Source organism: Aphelocoma coerulescens, chromosome 1 (assembly GCF_041296385.1).
Source record: "Aphelocoma coerulescens isolate FSJ_1873_10779 chromosome 1, UR_Acoe_1.0, whole genome shotgun sequence".
NCBI lineage: Eukaryota > Metazoa > Chordata > Aves > Passeriformes > Corvidae > Aphelocoma > Aphelocoma coerulescens.
In genome coordinates, this window is record NC_091013.1 from 92,155,143 (window position 1) to 92,182,579 (window position 27,437).

Genomic DNA, 27,437 nt, shown 5'->3' on the forward strand with positions numbered 1-27,437 from the left:
AGAAGGACACAAAAATGACATGGCTGTTCCAAATGGGATAAAAAACTCACACAATAGCAAACACGAATCAACAACATGGAAACAGGCCTGACTGTGGGGCCTTGGTAAAACGAGCAAGTGAGAAAACTTGGTTGCCCTGATATTTAGCATTTCAGACATTAAAGGCTTCTACAGCCTGTGGATATTTTCAGAAACAATTCTTTCCGTGCTGGTAGATGGGAAACCGTCTCTGCCTACTGCAGAGATGGGCAAGGTGAGCTGAGTGGGCCCTTTGTTAGGGGCAGCAAGGACAGGCTGCTTGGAAAGAGAGAGGAAGCAGGAAGCTGAGTCACAGCAGGGCAGGCAGGGGCAGTGGCCTCACCAGCAAAGGAGTAGTCCTGACGTACCTAAGCACAAAGATCAGGTCAGGATTAGGATTTAGATCAGCAGGGTATGTGGCCAGACAGGGACATGGCCAGGCATGGCTGTGCTAGCTCAGGCAGGGACCAAAGGTGAGAGACTTGGCTATGATAAGGATAATGTTGCTGAGGTTTCTCAAAGCCAAACACCTCTATTACTTAAGCTGGACCTCAGTCCAGGCAGCCAGTCCCCCAGGAAGTGGAGAATATGCTCAGGGCCTTGACATTGTTCTGTCAAGCTGCTTGCAGCCATCTTGCACAGCATGCTTGCTCCATGTTCCTCTGCCAGACAGCAAAGCTGTGCATATGGCTGTGTTGAGAGTACAGCAGAAGTCTTGTGACCTGGGTAAAGATGAGAAGTCTTAACCTTTTAAGTCAGCTGTTTGAATTGTGAACCATTCTAATATCTGTAGTGGCTGGAAAAAAAAGACATTTTTTCAGCTTTAGGAGCAAGGCCCTATTTTGATGAATAGGATGGGTGTGTTGTATAGGTCCTGGCAAGGAGAAGATGAAGCATTTTACCCGTAAGCTATGGTGGAGCTTCTCAGACCTTTCAGAGCTGAAAGACCTAAAAAGGTCTTTCTCCAGGGCAGGAGGATTTTCAGATGAGGTTCACCTAAGGGAAGTGCTGGGATATACTTCTGTTTGTGCATAAAGAAGCACAGAAGACTGGGAAATAGTTCACGAGGGAGAGCTTAGTTCTGTGTGGAGATCATACCTTTCCTCACAGCAAGGCCTGCTAGAATGCACAGCTTAGTGGATCTTGTGCAATTCTTCCCTTTCTTCCAATTGGGAGACAGACTGTAGCACATAGAAAGAATCAGGAAACTAGTGTCAAAGGGAAGATCCCAGTTTTATCTGGTTTTTGGTTGTCAATTCTTCTGTGGGAGCTATAGTTGAGGTGGGATGTGTTTCCCCACCTCTTCTCCCATTAATTGTATTCTACATTCTGTGACTTCATGTCTCACAGCCATGCAGCAACTGCTCTTGCCACAGCCACACAGTGCAGATTGCAGACACAAACCTGCCAGGTTTCACAAAACCTTGATGCTGTGTGTGGACTCCTGAAGAAATGGAGAGGAAGGGTTGTACATTGGAGGAAATCAAACAAAAACCGAACAGGAAACCAAAAGCCCCAAAGTCTTCCTGAGCTTTAATCATGAGGTAAAAGGATCTGAATCTGAACTCATCCTGTTAAATCAGCATAAACCTACAAGGTTCTAGGAGGAAGAACAACTGGGCTGTTAATGTAGGTAAGCAGAGCACTGTGGCCCAGGTGGTTAACACAGATTGTAATGCCTCGAGGTCTAGGTAGTCTGTTGAGTGCTCATTACATTATGTGAGCAATAGATTCTCACTCTGGAGACTGTTACTGGTCTCTTTCTTCCAAGGTAATAGCTCTGTCTGTGCTAACAGTCAGGGAAAGCACATTGCAGGATGATAGCTTAATTTTGCCACCTGCCATTACCTATAGCTGTATGTCCCCACCCAGAGCTGGGGCTCTGATGGACATTCCTTGAAGCTGAGCATAGGAAGATCAGACAACAACAGCTGGACCTGGCTGTACCTGGTGTAGTGGCACCACCACTACCTGGTGTAGTGGCTCCTGACCAGAGCTATGTTTTCCAGTCACTGCTGGGATCCTGTGGTGGATTTCTTGCATCACTTTTGTTTGGGGCAGGCCAGACAGGTAACTTCTAATGGCCTGCTCTCCCTTTTCTTTCCCAGGCATTGTAGGATGGCAGCTCCTGTGTGTTGAGGCAGAGGCAGCTGCCTTGCTTAGTCGACTGGCTTTTCAAGCCTTGAAGCAGTCTGAAGAGAACTGCCTAAAGGAGGGAGCCGCCTGTAACTTGCAGCCTTTGTGTTGAGCCTTGTGTGTTAGGCATGTACAGAGGTGTGGCGCTCCCTGCCCTCCCAAGCCTGGTCTGCGAGTCTGGCTGGGCCGGTGGCGCCCAGGACCAGGCGTTAAATTCAGTCTCACCCGTGACCATGTGCTGCCATCTGCTGCCGAAGCCCTTTGTTGCGGGCTTTCCCGCAATCCCTGGGCTCAGCCACCGTCTCCGGGGGCCGGCTGGGTGCCCAGCAGTCGAGAGGGTGGCAGGTGGGATGCAAGCAGACATCACTTGAGACCTGGCTAGCACTGGTGGGGTGCCCTCTGAAATGAAATCGCAGCTGGCGATCCTGTAGTTTGATAGCTTGGCAGTGATGGCAGTGATGCTTCCAAATGTAGCCGTGTCGTGCTGTCCTGCTGCCCTCTGTGCTGCAGTGCCCTCATGCACAGACACCATAATGTAGGGCTTGGAACTGAGCTGACCCAGGGCAGGCACACATCCCCTCCTGTGGTCGGTGTGCATACAGGTATGGATGTCTGTTGTCTTTAAAGTCTGGCCCAAAGGAATGGAACTCCTCCTAGTCTTTTTAAAAGTGATGGCTAAGCACTTTTCCATGAGTCCATGTTTATGGTGTTAAGCAAACTGTTCAAAGATGTGTGAGATGCTGTGTCAGTAGTGCTACACAAACCATCCTTCTGGTTAGCTGGCAGGGACAAGGAGCTGGATTCCAGTGAGAGATAAGGGGTAGGAGAGCAATTTCTCTGGAGAATATATGCTAAGTGGCTATAGATACAGCTGTATGTCTGGCCCAGAGTTAGGGGCTGCTGTCACCAGTACCTAGAGCTGAAGTCACTACCATGGAAATGACCCTTTTTGGGTAGAAAACCAGGAAAAACCCTTAAGCAATACATCCCATGCAGAAACAGGGTTACTGTGAGCAGATAACCTGCCCTGGGTAGCGTGGTCTAGCTCCAGAAGTAGTCCTGATTTGAGCAAGGTTTGAACAAGATACCTCCAGTCTGAAGTATTTCCTAGCAGAGCTTTTGTGCTCATCTGTGGTGAGGTGGGTCCCTTGCTGGGCCAGCAGTGTGGTGAGATGTCTGACATGGGGGTTTGGTCAGTGAAGAGGAATGCTGAGATCTGACAGTCATCCTTCACCTCAGAAAGGGCAGAGGTTCTGCAAGGACCAGGATGGTGTGCTGAGACTGTCCTGTCCAGTCTTAAAATACTAAATAGGCAAATAACTGTGATCTGGAGGCAGAGTCTAAGAGTTGTGGGCCGTGGTGCTGCAGGCCAGTGTGAGTCATCGAGAAGCACTTTGCCCTCTTAGTCAGCAGCAGGGGCCCTTTGCCCTCTGGGTCAGTGCCAGCTCTGTGCTGGAGGCTGGCATCTGGAATGCCATTTGCCCACCCTTTGCTTCGCTGTGCTGACTTCAGTGTCCTGGGTTGGTAAAAATGGGTGACACAGGCACTTGGAGAGTGTGCTCTTCAAAAGAAAAATTTACCCTTCCCCCTCTGACTGTGTTGACATCTGTGTCATGAGGAGGCTCCTGCATTCAGTTGAACCCCAAAGCTTGAGGCCTCCCTGCCTTGGAATTAAAACTTCTCCAGCATGTTTCATTAATGAGGTGCCAAGGAATGTTTGGTTGAGCTGACTGTACTCCCTGGGTTTAGTTCAGCTTTCCATGGCTGTTTACAGATGGCTTTTGCTTTGTCCTATCCTGACTGGACACATGGGATGGCTGCTCTGGAGGCAGGTGGTGTCCCCTCACCTCACTGCTGGCCATCATGAGGCTGGGAGGCTGCAAATGGCCTGCAGTGCCACCTTGGCTACAAGGTAAGGGGCAGCACAGGCCACTTGCAGTCTTCCTGATAAATCCGTCCTTCAGGACGGGAGGGGGTGAAGGAGCTCTGCAGTGCCAGGGAGGTTTGTACTGCTATTCCAGTATCACCTGCTGGGACACCCTAATCAGTATGGCTCTCCCCAAAACCTTTCTATTAGGTTTTTACTGCATTCCCTTCACATACATGGAGAGGATGAGGGGATGTGGAGGGAAACAGTTTAAGTTCCAGTGAGAGTGGTCCTGAGGTTACAGCATGGGTCTGGGTGACCTTATGTGACAGCCCCCATACTTGGGTGGTGACTGTGGTTGTTTTCTATTTTTGTGCTTTTCTTTCCACTCCCCCCATTCCCCCTTCAAGAGAGGGAGTTCAAGGGCAGAGAGTAGCCAAACTGAATACAAGGCTGTGGAGATCTGTGTGATCCTTAGACAGAACTGGAAATGAAGCATGAAGAATTGCTTCTGTGGGGAGGTGTTATGTGGCCACAACTTGTTCATGTGACTTCCATATGCTCACTCTAAGAAGATAAACTTCACAGCCCCACCTCTGTAAACAGCCCACTAGGGTCTGACCAGGACTTGGATCTGGCCCAGGTTTGAAGTCAGATGTGGTACTGTGGCAAGCAACTGCAGTATCTGGATCTGATCTCCAGCAATTTATAGCCTTGAGACTTGTGACTCAGATCCAAAAAAGGAAGGAGGCAAAGGTGCAATGTTCCCAGTAATGGCATAAACCAAAGCTCTGAGGTAACTGCATCTGAATGTGCCCTCTGTCGGCTTTGATTTGGTAATCTGTTAATTAGGGGAAATAAATAAAACATGTCTTTGCTCTTCTGAAGAAAATCCTCTGTTAATGCTACGTATGTTAAGAGGCAGGTAGGGGTTTCTTGTCTCTTTAAAGATTCTCTGGATCACATTCTTCCTTCTCTTATTCCTTCCCTTATACCTGAAAGATTTTGGTAACCTGTCATCACACTACAGTGAGCACACGACTTTCCCTTCCTGATTCTCACTGAGTTTGAGCTCTCTCAGCTCAAGTAACTTCAGGACATGATCTCTTCTGCTTGAAACCCTCAGCCCTCACTAAAACTTGGCAGGGATGTGGCCAGGGGAGAAATGCACAAACCGTTTTGGGGACGAACATTTCTTTTCATCTCTCCTACTTTTTTTTCGTTCCCCTGTGTTCTGCATGGAACTGTAACCATAGCATTTTGGGGAGCTGCTGATTTCTGGCAGTGTATTCGTGATGCTCTGGGTGGTTCTGCTCAGGATTCCGTGTGTTTCTGCTGACTCAGGCCTGCCTGTGGTGAAGTGCTGCCACCTGCCAGAAACTTGTGTGCCTTCACAGTACTGCCTTCTGTTTAATCCACCCCACTCATTGCTCTCACTCCCATTTCCCATTGTCCATTCACTGCTTTCCTGTTTCCTCTTCATGCCTGGATGCTCAAATGTCTTCTTCCTGTGCTTTCACATCTCCATATAAGCCATTTTTTCCTTGGTCTCCTAGCAACCTGTATGGAACCCTGGTTTGCCTTCTCTCATTAGAGGGGTGTACTGCCTTCCAGAAAGGGTATCTTCTCCCTGCAGCTCTGGCCAGTGTCAGCCTTGGCTGAGAAGGGCATAGGGTGCCTTTCTCTCAGATCCCAGAAAGCTGCTGTGCTCCCACGCTGTCCCCTGGAACAGTACAAACTGCAGCATCCTGCCCCTCCATGCAGTTCCATGCAGCAGGGTACACAACGGGATCACTTATGGCTAGGTGCTCTCTAACCAGCCAAATCCCTCAGGAGCTCTCAAGAAGCTCTTGCTGCCTGAATCCCTTTGATGTGGTATCTGACACCCCTTATCAACTGCCTTGGGTTCCCACTCTCTGTGTTCCAGTGCCTTTTTATGATCTTCCCTTTGCTGCTCTGCTCCATAGCCTTAATCCCTGAGGAGGAGCAAGGTGGTATGGAGAGGGAAGACTAAGAAGGTGGCATATATTCACTTCTGATGCTCTTCTCACCTGGGTGCAGGGACATAAAGCCTGGATTTGGTTTAGGCTTTTATCTAAGTGACTTGGAAGACTGTGCTAGCTAGAAGGGCCATAAGAGCAGGTGGTGCCAGGACTGTAGGCAAAGACCTGCAAGAGGCAGGATTTCCTTACAAGAGTTATATGGACTCTCCCCAAAGTACATCGTACTTATACACGTCCATTAATTCATTCTTTTGTTATATTAACCTGGCCACTAGAGATGTCAAACTTTTAATCTCCTAAATCTCCCTCAGACTTCTCCCCTTCCCCTTCTTTGATATGTTCCCTGCCTTCCTGGGATTTGTTGATTAAAAGATAGCTTAAGGCAAAAGGCCACCCTCTGCTATCAGCAACTGTTTCACCTTTGAATTTCCTGAGAATCCCTGGGACCATCTTGCCCAGACCTGCTAATTCCATACCTTTTGCACAATCACTTTTATTTTGGACAGATCCTTTGGTTTAGTCCCCTACAAAACAAGGGTTCTTGTGCATGAATTTCACCAATTTATTCCATTGTGACAAATAATTAATTTAGCTTTGTTTTGATATCCTTGTTCTCTCTGACTGCTTATTTTATACCCTGCTCTTCAGTTGCCCTCAAGGCAATATATCAAATGTAAAGGGTTCAAGGAAGTTCTGACACCTTTGCTTTGTTATGGTTTTGCACTTACTGGAGGTCACGCTCTTTTCAATTTTCCTCATTTGGATGCAAAGTCAGCTTGTTGAAAAATGCATACTGATAATCCCTTTGGGTAGACATTTTAGTCATGTCAGCTTCATTTTGCCTCTTATCAAATCTTCTAAACAGGGTCTAGGTATTTGGGGGGCCAATGTGATGTCCCTGTGTAACCTCCATGTCACTTGTGATGACTCACAAGCCTTCAGCTCAATTCCTTCAGCTGCCCCTCTCTATTCAAACTGGCTTGTAAGAAGTGTCTCACTTCCCTGCAGCTTCCACCACAGCTGTGCTCAATTTAAAAATGGGATTTCTTTTGGAATGTGTGGGGTCACAGCTTTAGGATTCGAGTTCTACTCTTTGCTGATAAATTTGAATTTAACTCAATAGGTTCAGCTGGATTTTCAAAAGAAGTAATGCATGTGCAATGGCCCTGTTTCCTCTGCTTGCTAAATAGGACGATGCTGGCTGTGGGGTGAAAGGCTTGCAGATAGTGCCTTATTCAAACCCCATTGACATGTAGGGGAGAAAGAGCGTTGGTGCCTCTGCTGCCTTCTCTTTGGGACAAATGGTGCCCATGGAGCTTGCAGAGCAACCAGCAGCTGGAGCACAAGTAAGGAGGGAAAGCAGGACTGTGGGAGTCCCAGGAAGGAGCTGGGGCTTGTGAGGCACGTGGGAGCTGAGAGCATGGGAGGCACCTGCCAGCGTGGGGTAGGGCTGAGCTGGAAGACATCTGTGGGGAAACACAGCTATTGTGGAAGGACAAGGGAGTGAACAGAACACCAGGAGGAGGGGGAAGGGAGTAACTGAGGAACAGCAGTCCCACACTGCAAGGCAGCAGAGTGTGAGTTTTGGGGGTTTTCAGGCAATATTTTTTTTTTAATTATTTTTTCAGCACCACAACTAACTGCAGGGTCCAATTGTTCATATCTCCCACTCATTTACATGCCATCAGTGCATACAAAGTTCAAAGGACAAATTTTTCCCTCACGAATATCACCTGGCCATTGTTACACATTGGCTCAGCACTGCATCCTATGGAAGTATTATTCAGGGTTGAATTTTGACAGCAAGCAACAGCTCTGATGGCTGAGAAAGAATTGAGCTGTCTCCTGATGTTTGAGTGCAGCCTAATGTAATCTAATAAAAGGAGCAGCTAGAGCCTGAATTTGCATTTGAAATACCTCAGCTATGTTTGGAGATGTGTTTCAATGGAAAAAACTCATGAAGCTGCTCTGTAACTTCCTTCTCTGTCTGCTGATGGTGTTTCCTGTTTCTTCACAGTGGAAATCTTGAAACCCTGCCAGGAAGTAAGCTTATTCCCCATGAGACTAAGTCTGCTGTGGCTTGGTTGGGTGGGGACAGGAGGAAGCATGCAGAGGATTGCTCTAAAATCTCAACAAGAAATTTGAGGGCTTAACTAGATTTCAGCAGATACTTAGGGAGGCTTAATTCCAGTGAGAGGGCCAAGCCTGAAGACAAAGGATAGTGCTGGAAGGATGTTGGAAAAAGAAGCAGGCAGCATGCATCCTCTTGAGGGACTAGGCTTCTCTCCTGCAGCTGTTCTTATTCTTGTGTAAAAGTCGCCCTCTTTGCACACAATACATAAAGGAGAAGTAAAGTTAGCTCAGGACACACAAGACATGAGGCAGGTCCTTGGTAAAGACATCCAGTTACATATGCCCCACTCTGTTTAGGGGCAGTTCTCCATAATCTGTGTTCAGATTCCCTTTATCTTCTGCCACGTTGTTCTCCTCTGTTGTCTGGTGCACCTTCTTCCTTCTACTGCCCTATCTCAGCTCCAGCTCTGCCCTGTGTACCCTCTGTGCTCTCTGGATGTCCTGTGAGCAGCTCATTCTGCTCTGCCTTAAGGGAATTCCAGCTAGCCAAACTAACCAGCTTCTTCCTTCTGGTTGTTTTGGAGACCTCGTTGTGGCTTTTGGTACTTAGAGGGGGCTTAGAAGAAAGATGGAGAGAGGCCTTTTAACAGCACCTGTAGTGGTAGGATAAGGGGTAATGGGTTTAAACTGAAAAAAACAGATCTGGATTAGATATAAGGCAGAAATTCTTTACAATGAAGGCGCTGAGACACTGGAACAGGTTGCCCAGAGAAGTTGCAGATTCCCCTTAATTGAAAATGTTTAGGGCCAGGTTGGAAGGGGCTTTGAGTGGCCTGATGTAGTGAAAGATGTCCTTGCCCATGGCCGGTGGGCTGGAGAAGATAGTCTTTGAACGTTCCTTCTACCCAAACCTGAGTCCTATCTGCTGACTGAACCCTTCTTACCCTGCCTTATAGGCATCTGTTCTCAGAAGTCTGATTTAGAATGTACCTCAGCGGCCATTTCCCTTGACTCCTTTCAAGATCTGCTTCAGCTTGAAATCAGACTAAACACTGACACTTTCCCCAAGGTAATATCAGAGGTCTTTACCAGAAAGTAGATAAGGGAGATAAATAAAAAACAGTGTTGGAAAAGCAGAAGAAAAATGTAAACTATCCCTTTTCAGCCTTTGAAGTGGAGCCTGAAGCAAGCACTGCTCTGAACTTCCACAGGCTGTGAATCAGGTTTTAATAGAAAACTTTCTGTGTGTACTCTTCCCAATAATCTCTCAGACCATCAACATAATTTTTTTAAAAATTCCACTTTCTTTGTTTTCCTCCCTGACCCCAGCCTGATCCTTCTGTTTCTTCTTGGATAAAGCAACCTTCTGATTATTTTTATTGCTCTGTGTAAGGCTGCAACTCCCCAGTCTCACTTCTACAGGAACATTTCCCAGTCTGAGATTTGTTCTAGTGCTAGGTTCCAACTGGGACTGACTTGGAAGAGTGAGACATAGCTGTGACATTTGATGTAGCAAATCCAGCTTAACCACAAGGGACAAGTAGGGCAGAATGCATTTTGTACTGGACTGTAGGTTAAACTGGGCTAGGACCCATGATAGCTGCAAGCATGAGAGCAGTGGTAGACTTACTAACAGACAAAGAAAGGCATGAAAATATGGGAAGGGGAGATAGTTAAGTAAAAAGTTAAAAAGAGGAAAAAAACCCAACCCTACAAATGTCTTGAAAAGGAAGCCTATCAGCTGAGAATCTGATATGGGGAAGGAGTACAACTTCCTTTTTAGTTGTTAGGTTCTCATTTTTCTTTTATGTCTCGAGAGCTTCCATAGTGCCAGGACTGATTTCCTGGGCTAAGAAACTGAAAGTCTCTTTGGAGCATTTCTGAGCTCCCAGAAATTCTCAGGTTATCGCCAGTGCTTCCAGTGTTCATCAGAGCCTTCTTTGATGGGCAGAGGGTGAGTAAACAGATGGGAAAGGCTCAGTAACCTATTGGTGTCACCCTCTGGAAACAAGGACCTAAAAGGACCACCTTTTACGTGGCAAAACTAAGGAAAGAGTCACACTGTGATTAAATGGCATCAGAAATCACCTATGCCGAGGTGAAGTTCAAAAATGAATCACCGGCTCCAGTGGTCAAAGGTAAGGAAGGAATGGGTTATTTGGGAGAAAGGGAGCTGGAGGGAGTGGGGCTGAAGAAAAGGGAATGGAGATTTTTCCTTCTGTGACTCTGGTTCCTACCTGATCTTGGTGGATTGGTGAGAAAAAGGAGCTAAATGATCAGGAGACTGAAGGAGTTTTGAAATAGGAGTCTTGAGAAACGTCTCCAAGAGGAGAGGTGAATTGTAGTTGCAACATGAACAAGGATGACTACCAGGAGCACAAACAGTAGAGCAGAATGTTCAAGTGAGCATTCATTAAGGAATGTATTTGGGCTCCCTCAGTCCCCTACATGTTATGTAGTCTTGAAAGAGATGTTTTTGGACCATTCTGAGTACCAACAGTAGAGACTGTGGTTTATTACAAACAGTCTGGTCTGTCACAAAGGTGGAAGGACTTCCAAAGCAGCAAATGGCAGCAAATAAGCCCAAGCCCTGGCTGCTCTTGCCTCTGAGTGAGACTGCAGATTGGTGCTTGTGGAGAGGGTAGGAGCAGAGAATTAACATGCCTGCTTACAGTAAAGTCAGTTGTACTCTGCAGCTTCATGACAATTGGTACTGGCTGCAGAAACATAACCCCATTGTCCATGGCTGATTGAGAAATGGTCCTTGGGGAAGAGAGACCCAAAACTTGAACACTGCTGAATACATAGAAGAAGAATTATTTAAGATCTGGAGGGAGATCCAACTCTCTAATTGATGTCTTCCACTCCTGAAAAACAGTTAACACAGCAAGCAAATAAATTTTTTTCCTATTAAAAACCACAGTGGTAAAATGGTTCTTTTACTAGACTTTGTGCAAATTTAAGGCATATTCTGATTAGTATGTACTCTGTAGTCATTATGCCACAAGTAGGAACCTACAGAGATGTTCTATGTAAGGCTCACTGCTTCTGCTGCTTCTGCCCTGACATACAGGACCCTACACAACAGCAGGTTCCAGGACAGTAAAAGTATGTGTGCATAAATCAATGAATAACAATTTGTTAAAAATGAAATAAATAATTACTGCTGCCTAAGGGTATTAGCTTGCCTATTTAAAGCTTTACCTCAGTTTTACAATCCCAAACAGAGTAGGCAGCAGCTCCAGGTTATTCCTTGCTTGCTCTGAGGCATGAATCATGGAAATAAAGAGTGTACATAGTCCTGTCTGACTTGAAAGCTCACTGTTTTCAGTGCACCAAGATTAGTTGGTTCTGGATGTAGTTAGCATTTCCGCTGTGGTGAGGTGGGGGTGGTGGAAGTTCCCCATTGTGTTCCAAATGATTATTCCGAAGACATCAAGTCTGTTGTGCTGGGATCATGCTGGACACTTTACAGAGCACAGACCAGATGTGGAAAGCATTTTGCAGGCAGCTCAACCCCCTGAGTGTGCACAAGATTACTGCACTTCAGTTGTGTTGCTGAGGTGCACAGCATGCAGTGCTCCCTGTGCCACCTGGGTGTGAGTGTGGGATGCTCAGGTCTGACTGGGCACGGGTTGAAGAGTCAATCTCTGAATGTGCTGCATATCAAAAAAATCGTTTGGACTGGTTAGAGCTATTGTCTGCAGTAGGTGGCTGGACTCCAGATCATGAGCCAGTTCCTTGTTTTCACCAAGGCAAAAGCTCTGGCTAGAAAAACATTATTTGACCAGGGAAACCTGGATCTTGTCTATCTATTCTTGTTTTCTCTCCAGATAATGAAAGATTATGCCTTTTGCCCTGCTGTAGCAGTCTCTCCCAAGCCTTTGGGAAGTAGTCAGAAGGCTTCCACAAAGAGCAGGTTTCTGACAGTCTTGCTTACTAGGCATGTCTGGCAGGCACAAACTGCTGCTGACAGACCTGGGAGTTTCATGCTGAACAACGAATGGAGGCTCCCTAAATCTTATTGTTAATATCAGTCTCTCCCAAAACTTCTTTACTCCTGTCCTGCAGTGAGTGCTGGTGTCTCTTTATCCTCCTGTTTGCCCTGGCTTGTGTACCTGCCACAAGCTAGAACAATCCCCTAACTAGTGTTTGCTTCTCCTCCCCTGTGATCCGCTCTCCTGCCTGCTCCCAAACCTCCTCAGTACTGGCAATAGCCCTCTAGACAAAAGTTAGGTCCTGGCAAGTTTTAATCTGAGTACTTTACTCAGGCTGCTGGACACAGCCCTCTCTTCTCCCCAAATATCCAGCCTAGCACAACCTAGTTTTATTCCAGCAAATCTCTGAAGCCTGACTTGGAAAGCAGAGATGGAAGGGAAAAATATATCTTTTAATCTCCCAATGATTATGTGCCATCATAGCCTTGCACATTTTTTGTCTTCCATCCTCACTCAGATTACACCAACCTTCTGCACAGGAAGTCAAAAAAACTACGAAGGAACTGAAGCAGGCAGAAAAAGTTTTCTGGGAAGAAGTCTGTGGAGATGAAATCTTCCCATGTATGTCTCAAGTATCATGGTTTGAGCAATGTTGCATTTGGCAGCTTTGGGCTCAATCTAGAAAGACATTGTTTCACTGCAGATTTTGAGGCCCTGTGAAAGGCTCACCCCCAAACGCCAACAATTAGCCTTGTTGGCTCACTGGCTGGGTTGGGAACACATTCACTGAATCTGACTTTCTCCAGAAACCACAGACATTCCCTGCTCTGTCCCAGTCTGCCCTTCTCCCAAACCATGTAACTTCACACATCAGAAGTGAAACTTCTTTTGCTTTCTTTTGAGGAGCTCTCCCTTGAGTAGTACATCCTTGGGGTGTGGACTGATGGACCCATCGTTGACTGTGGTGTTTTGTTTGGTGTGTTCCTTCACTTTTAGTACCTCCTGAGACGAAGAAGCCTGAGCACCATCCCCAGAAATACCCACTCTGGCTGCCATGGCTGATCTCACTGCTGCTCCTCTTGGTGTGCATTGCCCTTGTGGTCATCCTCCTCGGTGAGTATGTGCAGGAGGTTACAAGGGAGAGGTTTGGGGGGAGTGCTGGGAGAAAAGCAGAAAAATCTGAGCCCAGAGTGGAATATCTTCCAACCAGAGGGGCCTTTTACTAGCACCAACACCTGGGCACAGAAAACCCAAATGTTGAACATTTGTAAGGTATGTTTAGGAACAAAATCTTTCCTGACTACTTAAACATTGGGGATTTAAGGGCATGGCTGCAACATGACACAAACCTCTTTCTTGCAGGCCAGCCAAACCAGATGTTATGGCCAGCTGGTATGTGGGAGCTAGGGCTACCCCAGCACTGTGCCAGGTGGTTCTGCTACACCCATCCTCTTTCTTAGAATGACAGAAAGAGTTAGGTGGGAAGGGGCTTCTGGAAGTCTCTGGTCTATTGCTCTACTTAAAGCATGACAGTTTTCAGAACTTCAGAATGGCTGTCCGGGCTTTGTGTAAGGTCTCAGGTTTTCCTGCCCTAACTTTGTATGTCTGTGTACATCCCCCAGATCTTCCACTGTTTACCCTGAGGGCTTGTCAGTGTGCCCAGATTGTGCATTCCAATCTTGCATGCCCTTTTTGGAACTGTGGAACAATTCTCTACCTTCATTCCCCACAACAAGAACTCAGTTACATTTGGCAGATGGGAAAAAGTGGAGACAGAAGCACGAGTGTCTATACAGGCAGCTGAATCTGCACTTAGGCTCTCTAAGTGCTCGGATATGCTTTGTGTCCTAGTGGAAAAAATGTTTTCTCACAGTCCTGGCATCTCCAGGATTAACTGCACATTGCAGTTAATTAACTCTCACAACTTTTTAGGACTGATTGCAGAATAATTCAATGGAAGTTATTCCTGGACATGCTGTTTGTGCAGATTGTGATCACTGTTTCAATATACATTTTCTATTAAAGATAATTCGTGGCATGTTTGCACAAATTGCCAATAACCATGATGGATTTGGAAGAGGCATCTATTTACAATAAATCACTGCTTTTCCTTTTGCTGCCATTAGAGTCTGTGTCCCAGAAGTTTGTATTGCTTTGTTCCTAAATGTATAATCTTTCACAGTACTCAGCTAAATGGTTGGGGAGTTTTAGGCTGGGATGTTAGGATCTCGTACCTTCTGATACACATGGAAGGTTTAATTTTTTTAATGAAAATTTACTTATCCAAGTTAATTGATGCTACATAGGATTTTGGTTTAGCAGAGCGATAGAGCATTTAAATGAAGCACCAGTACAAATTGCACATAGCAGAGAGTGGCCATTGCAATGCACAGATGGATCACAATACAAACATGATTTTAATTGCTGGTCATACAAGCATGGAATCATAGAACCATTAATTTTGGAAAAGACAGCTTGGATCATGTAGTTAAACCGTTAACCAACCACTGCCAAGCCCACCACTAAACCGTGTCTCCAAGCGCCACATCTACACATCTTTTGAACACTACCAGGAATGGTGACTCCACCACTTCTCTGAGCAGCCTGTTCCAATGCCTGGCCACCTTTCAGTGAAGAAGCTTTTACTAATATCCAAACTAAATCTTCCCTGGCACAACTTCAGACCATTTCCTCTCATCCTGTTGGTTGTTACCTGGGAGAAGAGGCTGACCCCCACCTGGCTTCAACCTCCTTTCAGGGAGTAATAGAGAGTGATAAGGTCACTCATGAGCCTCCTTTTCTTCAGGATAAACACCCCCAGCTCCCTCAGCTCCAGACCCTTCCCCAGCTCCATTGCTCTTCTCTGGACATGCTCCAACAACTCAATATCCTTCTTATTAGGATGGGCCAAAAACTGGACATAGTTCTGGAGTATGCTTGACATCAAGACACTGAGTGTCCCCAAATACCAAGACAAAATAGGGCAGTTAAGGCCAGCTCAGGGTCCATTGCTTTCTTCAGGTATGTTTTTGTTAGTCATTCCGTTTCTTACAGTATTTTGGACTTAAGGTACACACTGGCCCTGTGCTGGTTTGGCTGAGGAAGACACTGCTCTTTTTGGTCCCTGCAGGGATGAACAGTTCCACAGCTGCTCAATTCCATCAGCTGCACTAAACCAAAAGCCAACTCTCCTCTCAGTCTCCTTGTGTAGCGATAATGTCACCTTTATTGGCAACGGGGGTGCTCAGCCAGGCATCGCCCTTGCCCATCTCCTCTGAGCCTTCTTCCATCACAGCAATTCACTAAGCAGGCGCTGGGACCACGATGATTGTTCTGCTCACAAGTAAAAATATTTCTAAATGAAATGATTGATAAAAACAGACATCTGTATTGCTAAGCACACCCTGATCAGCTCCTAATCAATACTCCTGAGTGTTTGAGTTACTAATGAGTCCTTGGGCTTGTGGATGTGGCCTGTCACCAACAGTGCATTATTCCCCACACACTGGGGGTTAGTAAATGCTAGGAGTTTTTGCTCCAGCCCGGTTTCAGCAGCTCCAGCTGTATGTGATTACCTTCAGCTGGACTGTCTGTTGCTGATGGAACAGGCCCAGCTGATGGGTCACTCCTCCAAATGACTGCTGATGTGTAGTTTGGGAAGAGACAAAGTGTGACACTGAAGGGCTGCTTGGTAGACTGGCAGCTGGGCTGTAGGTATGTGCATGGTAGAGTGGCTGTGGTTGGGTGGGATCAATGCTGCCGTGTGTGGCATGTCCTCTGGGAGACGTGCTTCCAGGGATCCTTCTGCTGTCTGACTTGGAAGAAGGTGTCTTTCCGGCTGGGAAAGCAGCTGTGGCACTTGTTTGGGCCTGAAGAGGTGACAGGTGGGACAATGCTTGGTGGGGAAATGGTGGAAGGAGAGCGAAGGCCAGAGATGCTGTGTGAGGAGCTGGGAGGAAGGGATAATCCTGCTGCCTTTTCTCTCCCTTTGCAGTGGTTCCCTTCTGCCACAGCAGTGACCAGCCCACAGCCCTGCAGCAGCAGTTCTCAGAGTGGAAGTGCGACTCAGCGCTGCCAAAAGGCACAGGTCAGTACTTGCAATGTCCCCTGTTCCTTGGGGCTAAAGGCCTAAAGGAGGCTGTAGCAGGACAGGTCAAACCACATCGCCAGGAGAACTTTGTCGAGACCTGAGATCCCCTTACAAGGACCACCATGGCTTTGGGTACACAAAGCTCACTGGTCATACCCCAAAGCAATGGGAAGAAATGTCTGTACTATCCCTGTTTTTTCAAGCACTTTCTCTCAGGAAAAGTCAGCAAGGAGAACATGAGCACTGTGCCTGGAAGACTTGGATCTTTGCAACCACCATCTCTTGTTAGTAGCCTTCATCTCTGTGTCCTCTCTCTGCGCAGACCGAGGCTGGCTGTGCTGCCCAAAGGGCTGGAGAAGGTTTCAAAGAAGCTGCTATTTCCTGTCCACTGATAAGATGGCATGGGCTGAGAGTGAGCAGAACTGCACTGGGATGGGCTCCCAGCTGGTGGTGATCAACAGCAAGGCAGAGCAGGTGGGTGCACAGGGCTGAGAGAGGGACCCAGCAGCCAGAGACACCGTGCTGGGCCCTGGAGGGCACTCAGAGCCCCTCCTTGTCCTGCAGGGGAGGGGGAAGGTCCTGGCTGCACCCCTGCAGCACCAGCTCCTCTCTGCCCCCAGCCCCACCCCACAGGGACTCCTGATGCCTCCCTGTGCTCAGTCCTGCCCCTCATGGACATTGCACTCTCTCTGATTGCCAGGTTTTCCTCTCTGAGCAGATAAAACGAGAGCCAAAAAGAGAGAATTTCCACATCGGCCTGTTTGCAGAGAAGGTGGGACAGTGGCAGTGGGTGGACAAGACTCCATATAATGTGACAGCAGCGTGAGTATCTCTGGATGAAGAGTGTTTGGTGTGACTCCTGGTAGGGAAAGAAAGCAGGGGAGATGTGAGAGGTTTTGCTGGTGCATGAGAGAGGGGTTCTCACCATGCTTCCTTGTGAGAGATCAAAGGTGCAGCAGAAGAGGACACCAGGTTCACATGGGCTTGTCTGCGCTGGTTATTGGTTATGAATTAACTGCCTGTGACCTGGAAATCAATGCATTAGGCATAGAAAAAGCTGCATCTTGCCAGCAGCAAGAACCCTTCAGAGATGACCAGGCTTGCCTGAGCTGCACTGCATTTACATGCACAGGAATGGCCTGTGCTGAAATGCAGGGAGAGATGGGGCACAGCAAGAGAGCATCAGGACTGTCCTTGCTGTGTCTTCTGGAGAACAAACTTGTCCTGGAGGCCAACATGGGCCTCTGCTGGGTGGGAAGTGCATGGGGTGAGTGGTGGTGGGCAGTTCCCCAGCAGCAGGGTGGAGCAGGGCCCTGTTGTGCTGGAAGGCTGTAGGAAGGAGGCAGGTTTCCACATGATACTGGTGCCAGTGGGATATGGAGTGGGAGGAAGGGCACTGCTTCTGTCCATGAATCAGCACTGGCAACTTCTGTCTCTTCCCTTCAAGTCCTGCATTGTGCTGTGGCCTTTTCCACAGTGCTTTACAGTGGATGCTGGGCAGTAACAAGCCTGTCTCTGTCCCAGGTTCTGGCGGCGAGGAGAACCAAGTGACAGCCCAGATGAGAACTGCACTGTAATGCATGTTCCTGGAGAACCTCTCAACAACTGGAATGATGTCAGATCAGATCTTTTGCATCATCGAATTTGCAAAGCTGCAGCAGTAACTGTGTGATTGAAATATGCTATCCCTGTCCTGAGTAAATCTGGGAGCTGAGCAGCGAGCTGGGAACAGCACTGGGCTGTGCTGGGAGGGGTGGGGAGCCCTGACACATCTACACTGTGCTGGGTGGGACCACGTGTGTGGAAGTGAAATGAGCTTTGTCCAGCATCCCCAGTGCATGTAGTGGCTCAGGGAACAAGGAAGGCTCAGGCTCATCAAAGCAGGTCCTGTGGTTCTTGTGTCCTCTTCTCTCTGAGTGGGTCCAGCAGCCATTGGCTGGAAAGAGATGGACTTCTCCAGGAGGAAGACACAGGAATGGAAGACAGATGTCCAGAGATGCAATTTCCTTTGTCTCCTTGAGCAGAGGTGTTTGCTTTTGTTGAGTCACACAGAATTTACTCCAGTTGTCCTGGTTTTGCTGAACAAATTCTGAATTCTTACACAAGAGAAAATACAATATCAGACCAATGGAAAAATGCTCTGTGCCATGTCTCTGTATCTCTTTTTCCCCCCATCTCTAAGCGGCAGAGGTATAGTCCTAGAATCATGGAATGGTTTGGGTTGGATGGAGCCTTTAAGGATCATCAGTTTTCAACCTCTAGGTTTTGATCAGGACACCTTCCTCTAGAGCAGGTTTCTCAAAGCCCCATCCAGCCTGGCCTTGAACACTTCCAGAGATGGGGTATGCACAGCTTCTCTGGGCAACCTGTGCCAATGCCTCACAACCCATACAGAAAAGAATTTCTTCTTAATACCGGCTCTAAACCTGCCCCCTTTCAATTTAAAGCCATTCCCCCTTATTTTATCACTACATGCCCTTGTAAAAAGTCCCTCTCCAGCCTTCTTGGAAGCCTCCTGGACGGCTGCTATAAGACCACTTTGGAATCTTCTCTTTCCCAGGCTGAACAATCCCAATTCTTTTAGCTTGTGCTCCAGCCCTCTGTCTCTGTCCTCATTGCCTTCATCTTTGTGGTCCTCCCTTTGGACTTGCTGCCATGGGAGAAACAATCCACACTGGGCCTTCAGAGCCACCTGGAGGAAGAAGTCCTCTTCCTGACTCAGAGCTGATTCCATGCTCACCTGAGGCAGCAGCATTCCTGGACAGCCAAATCCTCAGTGGTGCCTGTAAGGGCATGCCTGCCCAGGCCAGATCATACTGCAGAAGAGGCTGAAGAGGCAGGGCTCCTGCTGCACATGACATCCCATCCAGAACTTCATTGCTTATTGAATTGCCTTTGTGTCCTGCTGGACACCATGGATCTCCCTTTACTCCACCCCTTCCCACTTCCTGCCTCCTGTGTCCTCACTTCTCTTTCCTTAGGAAACATCCTGTGCTTAAGCCTCCCTAACCAAACAGTGCCAGCTCCCCACAGGGAGTGCAACTGGATGTACAACTCCTGTCTGTGTGCCTCAGTCCTACCCATGAAAGTGAATCCTTTCTCTGTGTCCCAGAGAGAGAGGGGAATTCGCACTGGAGACATGGTGCCCAGGAGATTTGGCTTCCTAATCCAGTGGGAGCAGTTGTATAAACAGCAGTGCATGGTGGCTGCAGGTCTACATGCACAGCTCCAGGCAGCAGTGAGACACAACGTGTAGGGACCGTATGTACCTATCTAGGGACATAGGGAAGAAACAGGATCTATACATAAAAAAACCCCACACAAATCAGGCCAGGCAGAAAGCACTGACCCCAGCTCAAACAGCTGCCTTGTCCTGTTGCCCTCCCTGGCTGCAGCAGGATGAAAGCCTGCTAGCAGAAAAAATGTCTGTTTACACATATTCAGTGTGGCCCTGCAAGTGAGGGCCTCTCCATCTGCAGCCCAGAAACCATGCTCTGCAGTGGCACAGCTCCTCCCAGCACCAGCCTGGACTGCTGGGCTTGGTACTGGCTGCAAAGGCCTGCCTTGTCTTTAGCACCATTCCCATGAGTTTCTGGCTTTTTCCATGCAGGACTCCCCTTTAGGCCTCCCTCTGTGATAACTCCTAACCCACGAGCAGGACAAGAAGCAGATTTCCTGTTGTCCCTCCTCCAGACAAGGGCCATCCCAGAACAGGAGGGTTAGGCCTGCAGTGGTGCTGAAGGTGCACAGCCCTTGAAGGACAGAGCTGACCAGCAGGTCCCTCTGCTGGGTGTCCACTCCTGGGGTCAGCCTGCAGTGAGCAGCAGCCGCTGTCAGGCCTGGACGTGGCCCTCTCACCTCGGCTGTAGGAAGAAGGCAGGATTCCATGTAGGAGTGATGCCCGCGGGTACAGAGCAGGAGAACAAGGGTGATTCATCCTGGGAGTTTGGGATGAATCAGGATCTGGAAGAGTCCACCTCTCTGTCCATCTGAGAGCCCATGTCCTGGACCTCATGTTCTCTGCAAGGATTGACTCACCAACATGTCAGAATCACCGCAGACAAGCTGGACCTCAGCCTCTACATCCCCAACAGTTCAGCCTCATTGGTGAGTGTGAGATCCAGCAGAGCCCATCTCATCCTTGGGTCCTCCATAAGCTGTCTCAGGAAGCTGCGTGAGAAGGATGCTGCAGAGTCCTCTGGGACTGCTTGTACTTTACTGCTGAAAACAAAGCTCCAAAACTGCAGCACAAGCTGCTGAGCCTGACAGCTGCTCTGTGAGCTGCCCCGCTCCCACCCGGCTGGGGCTCAGGGCTGTGGGGCTGCTTTTCAGCCTGTGAGAGGGCAAAGCAAGCGGGCACAGTGGGAACAACTCCCCCTGGGATTGATCCTCTCTTCCTCCATTGTCCCTGCTGGAAGCACTTCTCCCATGTTTTCTGCCTTTTGCTTTGTTAGCATTTCCTCCCAGGCTGCTTGCCCTTAGGTCCCTGCTTCAGATAAGCCTTTTCCTTCAAATCATTTGGAATTCAAGAAAACTGGAAACAGGACTGCCCAGGGCATTCACATTGATGGAGAAACTGCCACCAACCACTGAGAAAGAGAGAACTTCCTCCACCACGTTCATTTCTGAACATGAGCACACTTGCTGTCCTCCATACTTGGAACCCTCTTGAGCCTTACCCATCCCACTTCATGGTGGTCAAGCGGCCTGGACAGCAGCAAGCGATAAAATAGGAGTGTGAATGCAAAGAGCAGTGTGAATTGAATACCTGCAACTATTTGAGGAGGCATTTGGCCCAAAATTCTGGCTGTTAAAGACCATGATGACCAGCATAACAGTAACCAGGGCATGAGGGCCAGGCTTTTGAGACAGAGAAGACACAGGCTGAAAACAAAGTTGAGAAGAAGCAAGAACATTGTAAGAGAGAGAGGACAGAGAAGTGGGAAGGAAGTGAGGAAGTGGCCATCGAGCTCAGGGTGCTCTGCAACTTGGCCACCTCTGTCTGTAAGAAGCTCCCTGGCAGCTGAGTGCCGTGGGTGACCTCGCTCATGGCAGTGAGGGCTGCAGCAGGCACAGAGCCACGGTCCAGCAGTGGCACAACAGGACCTTGTGCTTTCACCTGTGCTTCACAGGCTGCTGCAAGAGGTGTGGCTACACACGAACCCTCCATCTCCAGCAGGAAGCGTGTGGGACCGGGGAACCCCTGCTTCCACAAAGGGGATGTGTTCTTGCAGCTGCACTTCCCAGGCTGGTGGTGGGAGACTGGAGGTTGCACAAGTCGTGTGCATGTGTTTTTATGTGGGGTGAGAGCTTGTGAACATTAGTTACATGACCGTGTTTAGAAATGTAGGGTCTGACCCTGCCTGCAGCCTGTGGTGCACAAAACAACAGAATCAGAGGATCTCTTCTCCAGAGAGTTCAGCCTTGGCCTCACTTGTAAGCAGTTCTGTGCCCTGATCTTCTGATGCTTCAGCTGAAATGCCTGTGCTATTGCCATGAGCTCTCCCATTCCCATGTCTCTGCACCCGTGCATGCCTCTCCCCAGGGAGAAACCAACTGATGGAACTAGAGCAAAGGCTGTGTTCCCATCTCAGTCCATTCCACGTGTGTCTGCAGCTTGTGCAGTCACAACCGAGGAAAACTTCATGATCTGTCATGCACAGGGACTCTGGCAGTGCCTAGTGATCCTCCTGCCCCACAATGCCAGGTCATAAGGAACCCCTCTGCCCCAAGCTCCGTCCTCCCTTCCAAAGGAATTCGTTAAAAACAGCGTTGGCAAGTTCTTTGTTGTGCTCTGGATTTCTGGATTCAGGATGCACATGGGCACTGCCCAGACTGAGTCACAGATATGCTTTCCTGTCAATTTTTGGCTCCCTTTTGCAGGCTGTGCTCAGTGGGTTTAGCCCTTTGCTAGCAAATGCCAAATGTACCTGCCAGGGTATGTGTTTTCACACCCAGGGTCCCTCAGCAGGAAAGAGCAAGCAGCAGAGAGGGAAGGCCACGGATGTCCTGTGAAACTGCCTGAGGCTGTGCAAAGGGAGATGGTTTGAGCTGCAGTGATGCTCCCCTTCATCTGTTTTCCTTTTCCTTGGTGAGTTTCTGTGTTGCAACCAGTATCATGTGAAATGCACTACCAAGGTATTGACGGAACTTCCCCAATCTCCATTTGCTCTGGGGTACACCCAGGATATGGCTTTATCAGCACAACAGATTAGAGCCCATGAAGGCTCCTCACCAGTGTGGGAGGTGCCCTGTGCAGGAGGAAGGCTGTGTTTGCAGCTAAAGTGGTAATGGGCACCCTTGGAGAAGAGTGATCCTGTGGTAGAGAGGATGAATCGCCAAGGGAGAGTCAGTCCTGGAACTGCAGGTAACCCCCAAACCTTCCTTCCTTCCTTTCTGTCCTCCTGTCAAAGGAGTTGGGGGAAAGACAGGGCTGGGATGGATGCTGGGCATGGTACGGCGGCCGGCCTCCTACCAGGAGATGGGGCTTAGGACAAGAGCAAAGCAGCAGATGAGGGAACTGGGCAGTGCTGGGCAGGCTGGCAGAATGGCCTTTTTCCTAGAGCCAGGGGGAATGGAAGCCCAGGCAGACCGTGGTCTGCTACTCCCTTCAGTGGTTTGTCTGTAAACAATGGGACTGAAGGGTGCAATCCTTCTCTGATTCCCCTGGTAAAGCTGTCTGCATCAAGCTGAGCACAATCCGTGCTCCCATCTCTGAAGGACAACCCAGCCAGGGCTCTCCCAAGAGCTCCCAAGTGCCTTTTCCCCCTGTGGAAACAATGCCTTCTGTGTGTCTGGCTGTGCCCACGCTGAGCTGGGCACTCACTCCTTTGGGGGACTGTGCCACTGCAGAAAGGGGCTCCCGGTACAGAGCCAAAATACAGGTAGTGAGAGCAAGAAGCTCTAAAGAGAGAGGAAGAGGAGGGAGGTCCAGAAAGAGCAATCAGTGACAGACAGGGGTAACGGAGGGCAACAAGGAAGATGCGTTGAGGAGAAAGGAGGTCTGACAGGACAAAGGGGGAGTGAGGTTTGGGCAGAATCCAGACAGGGCTTGTGATAAACAGGGAAATAAAAAGCAGCCTCAGGGCAGCCCCTATGTTACTCTGCTCTGTGGGTCTGACCCACTGCTAGTGACAGGCAGCAGCACCTGCTTCCAGCACCTGTGGGGCTCCCCTGTCCTTGGAACAAGGGACCAGCAGGGTGTTGGGGTACGGAGCCACCTGGGTTATCCTGCCCCTGACTCTGGGCTGGGATATTCCCACTCCTGCTTTGTGTTTTTCAGCCCCAGCAGAAGAGAGAAGCTGCTCCTGGCTGAACATCTGGGTCTTCCTTACTTTTGCCCTTGTCATCAAAGCTGCCTTGGTGACCATCTGCCTTGGTGGGTTCCAGGGTCTCTTAATTCCCTTGGGATGAAGGGCTCAGGTGACTGCCTTTTGTCAGGTGGAAAACCCATTTCCTAGTCCCTCTGCCAGCAGGCAAACGGCCTTCACCAAAACCCAGGTCAGAGATCCCTTCTCATGCAGCCTCGAGCCTTGTGAGAATACATCTGTAACCTTTAATCCAACATTTGAATCTCTGGCCATAAGGCAGATCTCTTGGATAACCTGGCTGTGTAAGGAACTGCCTGTGGTGGCTGCAAGGCTGTCAGAGCAGTTTGCTCTAAGTCTCTGAGTCTGCATGAGCTGAGAGCTTGGACCACACTTCTCTGATGGAAGGGTTTCTGGAGGACCCTGAGCCAACAATTTGCTATCCTGCTTGCTCAGGAAGGCTAAGGCAGTAACAGTGTCTGTCAACAAACAGAGATTGCGTGGCTAACTGAGGAATACACTTCTCCTTTTTGGTCCCTGCAGGGATGAACAGTTCCACAGCTGCTCAGTTCCATCAGCTGCACTAAACCAAAAGCCATCTCTCCTCTCAGTCTCCTTGTGTAGCGATAATGTCACCTTTATTGGCAACGGGGGTGCTCAGCCAGGCATCGCCCTTGCCCATCTCCTCTGAGCCTTCTTCCATCACAGCAATTCACTAAGCAGGCGCTGGGACCACGATGATTGTTCTGCTCACAAGTAAAAATATTTCTAAATGAAATGATTGATAAAAACAGACATCTGTATTGCTAAGCACACCCCGATCAGCTCCTAATCAATACTCCTGAGTGTTTGAGTTACTAATGAGTCCTTGGGCTTGTGGATGTGGCCTGTCACCAACAGTGCATTATTCCCCACACACTGGGGGTTAGTAAATGCTAGGAGTTTTTGCTCCAGCCCGGTTTCAGCAGCTCCAGCTGTATGTGATTACCTTCAGCTGGACTGTCTGTTGCTGATGGAACAGGCCCAGCTGATGGGTCACTCCTCCAAATGACTGCTGATGTGTAGTTTGGGAAGAGACAAAGTGTGACACTGAAGGGCTGCTTGGTAGACTGGCAGCTGGGCTGTAGGTATGTGCATGGTAGAGTGGCTGTGGTTGGGTGGGATCAATGCTGCCGTGTGTGGCATGTCCTCTGGGAGACGTGCTTCTAGGGATCCTTCTGCTGTCTGACTTGGAAGAAGGTGTCTTTCCGGCTGGGAAAGCAGCCGTGGCACTTGTTTGGGCCTGAAGAGGTGACAGGTGGGACAATGCTTGGTGGGGAAATGGTGGAAGGAGAGCGAAGGCCAGAGATGCTGTGTGAGGAGCTGGGAGGAAGGGATAATCCTGCTGCCTTTTCTCTCCCTTTGCAGTGGTTCCCTTCTGCCACAGCAGTGACCAGCCCACAGCCCTGCAGCAGCAGTTCTCGGAGTGGGAGTGCAACTCAGCGCTGCCACAAGGCACAGGTCAGTACTTGCAATGTCCCCTGTTCCTTGGGGCTAAAGGCCTAAAGGAGGCTGTAGCAGGACAGGTCAAACCACATCGCCAGGAGAACTTTGTCGAGACCTGAGATCCCCTTACAAGGACCACCATGGCTTTGGGTACACAAAGCTCACTGGTCATACCCCAAAGCAATGGGAAGAAATGTCTGTACTATCCCTGTTTTTTCAAGCACTTTCTCTCAGAAAAGTCAGCAAGGAGAACATGAGCACTGTGCCTGGAAGACTTGGATCTTTGCAACCACCATCTCTTGTTAGTAGCCTTCATCTCTGTGTCCTCTCTCTGCGCAGACCGAGGCTGGCTGTGCTGCCCAAAGGGCTGGAGAAGGTTTCAAAGAAGCTGCTATTTCCTGTCCACTGATAAGATGGCATGGGCTGAGAGTGAGCAGAACTGCACTGGGATGGGCTCCCAGCTGGTGGTGATCAACAGCAAGGCAGAGCAGGTGGGTGCACAGGGCTGAGAGAGGGACCCAGCAGCCAGAGACACCGTGCTGGGCCCTGGAGGGCACTCAGAGCCCCTCCTTGTCCTGCAGGGGAGGGGGAAGGTCCTGGCTGCACCCCTGCAGCACCAGCTCCTCTCTGCCCCCAGCCCCACCCCACAGGGACTCCTGATGCCTCCCTGTGCTCAGTCCTGCCCCTCATGGACATTGCACTCTCTCTGATTGCCAGGTTTTCCTCTCTGAGCAGATAAAACGAGAGCCAAAAAGAGAGAATTTCCACATCGGCCTGTTTGCGGAGAAGGTGGGACAGTGGCAGTGGGTGGACAAGACTCCATATAATGTGACAGCAGCGTGAGTATCTCTGGATGAAGAGTGTTTGGTGTGACTCCTGGTAGGGAAAGAAAGCAGGGGAGATGTGAGAGGTTTTGCTGGTGCATGAGAGAGGGGTTCTCACCATGCTTCCTTGTGAGAGATCAAAGGTGCAGCAGAAGAGGACACCAGGTTCACATGGGCTTGTCTGCGCTGCTTATTGGTTATGAATTAACTGCCTGTGACCTGGAAATCAATGCATTAGGCATAGAAAAAGCTGCATCTTGCCAGCAGCAAGAACCCTTCAGAGATGACCAGGCTTGCCTGAGCTGCACTGCATTTACATGCACAGGAATGGCCTGTGCTGAAATGCAGGGAGAGATGGGGCACAGCGAGAGAGCATCAGGACTGTCCTTGCTGTGTCTTCTGGAGAACAAACTTGTCCTGGAGGCCAACATGGGCCTCTGCTGGGTGGGAAGTGCATGGGGTGAGTGGTGGTGGGCAGTTCCCCAGCAGCAGGGTGGAGCAGGGCCCTGTTGTGCTGGAAGGCTGTAGGAAGGAGGCAGGTTTCCACATGATACTGGTGCCAGTGGGATATGGAGTGGGAGGAAGGGCACTGCTTCTGTCCATGAATCAGCACTGGCAACTTCTGTCTCTTCCCTTCAAGTCCTGCATTGTGCTGTGGCCTTTTCCACAGTGCTTTACAGTGGATGCTGGGCAGTAACAAGCCTGTCTCTGTCCCAGGTTCTGGCGGCGAGGAGAACCAAGTGACAGCCCAGATGAGAACTGCACTGTAATGCATGGTCTTGGAGAACCTCTCAACAACTGGAATGATGTTAGATCAGATCTTTTGCATCATCGAATTTGCAAAGCTGCAGCAGTAACTGTGTGATTGAAATATGCTATCCCTGTCCTGAGTAAATCTGGGAGCTGAGCAGCGAGCTGGGAACAGCACTGGGCTGTGCTGGGAGGGGTGGGGAGCCCTGACACATCTACACTGTGCTGGGTGGGACCACGTGTGTGGAAGTGAAATGAGCTTTGTCCAGCATCCCCAGTGCATGTAGTGGCTCAGGGAACAAGGAAGGCTCAGGCTCATCAAAGCAGGTCCTGTGGTTCTTGTGTCCTCTTCTCTCTGAGTGGGTCCAGCAGCCACTGGCTGGAAAGAGATGGACTTCTCCAGGAGGAAGACACAGGAATGGAAGACAGATGTCCAGAGATGCAATTTCCTTTGTCTCCTTGAGCCGAGGTGTTTGCTTTTGTTGAGTCACACAGAATTTACTCCAGTTGTCCTGGTTTTGCTGAACAAATTCTGAATTCTTATACAAGAGGAAATAGAACACCTGCCCAATGAAGAAAGGCTCTGTGCTGTGTGTGTATATCTCTCTTTCTTTTTCCCATCTCTAAGCTGTTGGGGTTATAATCCTAGAATCATGGAATGGTTTGGGTTGGAAGAGGCTTTTAAAGGTAGTCTAGTTTCAAGCCCCCTAGGTCATGAGTAGGACACCTTCCACTAGACCAGGTTGCTCAAATCGCCATCCATCCAGGCCTTGAAGACTTCAGGGATGAGACATCCACAGCTCCTATTGGTAACTGGTTCCAGTGCCTCACCATCTCACACGAATGTATTTCTTCCTAATATTTAATCTAAACCTGTCCTCTGTCAGTGTAAAGCCCTTTGTCCTATCACTACACTCTTGTGTAAGAAGTCCCTCTCCACAAGGGT

The 27,437-nt window shown here is 49.0% G+C and overlaps 2 protein-coding genes across 4 annotated transcripts; both read left to right on the forward strand.

Annotated features, from left to right (window-relative positions):
- The first annotated feature begins 10 nt into the window (after positions 1–10).
- Positions 11–18,261, forward strand: LOC138111543 (C-type lectin domain family 4 member E-like). 2 transcript variants are annotated; one of them, XM_069017542.1, is made up of 6 exons: positions 11–10,235; positions 13,032–13,148; positions 16,030–16,122; positions 16,448–16,599; positions 16,844–16,947; positions 17,650–18,261. In XM_069017542.1, the coding sequence occupies exons 1-6, from the start codon at positions 10,169–10,171 to the stop codon at positions 17,795–17,797; spliced, it is 681 nt and encodes a 226-aa protein (XP_068873643.1). In that variant the 5' UTR covers positions 11–10,168; the 3' UTR covers positions 17,798–18,261. The 2 variants fall into 2 exon arrangements, with proteins under 2 accessions (XP_068873643.1, XP_068873633.1); XM_069017532.1 differs by having other exon boundaries at positions 14–10,235; positions 16,826–16,947.
- A 4,166-nt stretch (positions 18,262–22,427) lies between these two features.
- Positions 22,428–27,071, forward strand: LOC138119385 (C-type lectin domain family 4 member E-like). 2 transcript variants are annotated; one of them, XM_069031182.1, is made up of 6 exons: positions 22,428–22,492; positions 23,408–23,503; positions 24,840–24,932; positions 25,257–25,408; positions 25,635–25,756; positions 26,459–27,071. In XM_069031182.1, the coding sequence occupies exons 1-6, from the start codon at positions 22,456–22,458 to the stop codon at positions 26,604–26,606; spliced, it is 648 nt and encodes a 215-aa protein (XP_068887283.1). In that variant the 5' UTR covers positions 22,428–22,455; the 3' UTR covers positions 26,607–27,071. The 2 variants fall into 2 exon arrangements, with proteins under 2 accessions (XP_068887283.1, XP_068887294.1); XM_069031193.1 differs by having other exon boundaries at positions 25,653–25,756.
- Positions 27,072–27,437: the final 366 nt, after the last annotated feature.

What these genes read in the sequence shown, in the direction of transcription:
- LOC138111543 (XM_069017532.1), top strand. Translation starts at nt 10,169, where the DNA reads ATGGCATCAGAAATCACCTATGCCGAGGTGAAGTTCAAAAATGAATCA. An exon ending in TCAACAGCAAGGCAGAGCAG is followed by an intron (nt 16,600 to 16,825) that starts GTGGGTGCACAG and finishes TCTGATTGCCAG; the next exon opens with GTTTTCCTCTCTGAGCAGAT. An exon ending in CCATATAATGTGACAGCAGC is followed by an intron (nt 16,948 to 17,649) that starts GTGAGTATCTCT and finishes TCTCTGTCCCAG; the next exon opens with GTTCTGGCGGCGAGGAGAAC.
- LOC138119385 (XM_069031182.1), top strand. Translation starts at nt 22,456, where the DNA reads ATGAATCGCCAAGGGAGAGTCAGTCCTGGAACTGCAG. An exon ending in CTTGGTGACCATCTGCCTTG is followed by an intron (nt 23,504 to 24,839) that starts GTGGGTTCCAGG and finishes CTCCCTTTGCAG; the next exon opens with TGGTTCCCTTCTGCCACAGC. An exon ending in AGCGCTGCCACAAGGCACAG is followed by an intron (nt 24,933 to 25,256) that starts GTCAGTACTTGC and finishes CTCTCTGCGCAG; the next exon opens with ACCGAGGCTGGCTGTGCTGC.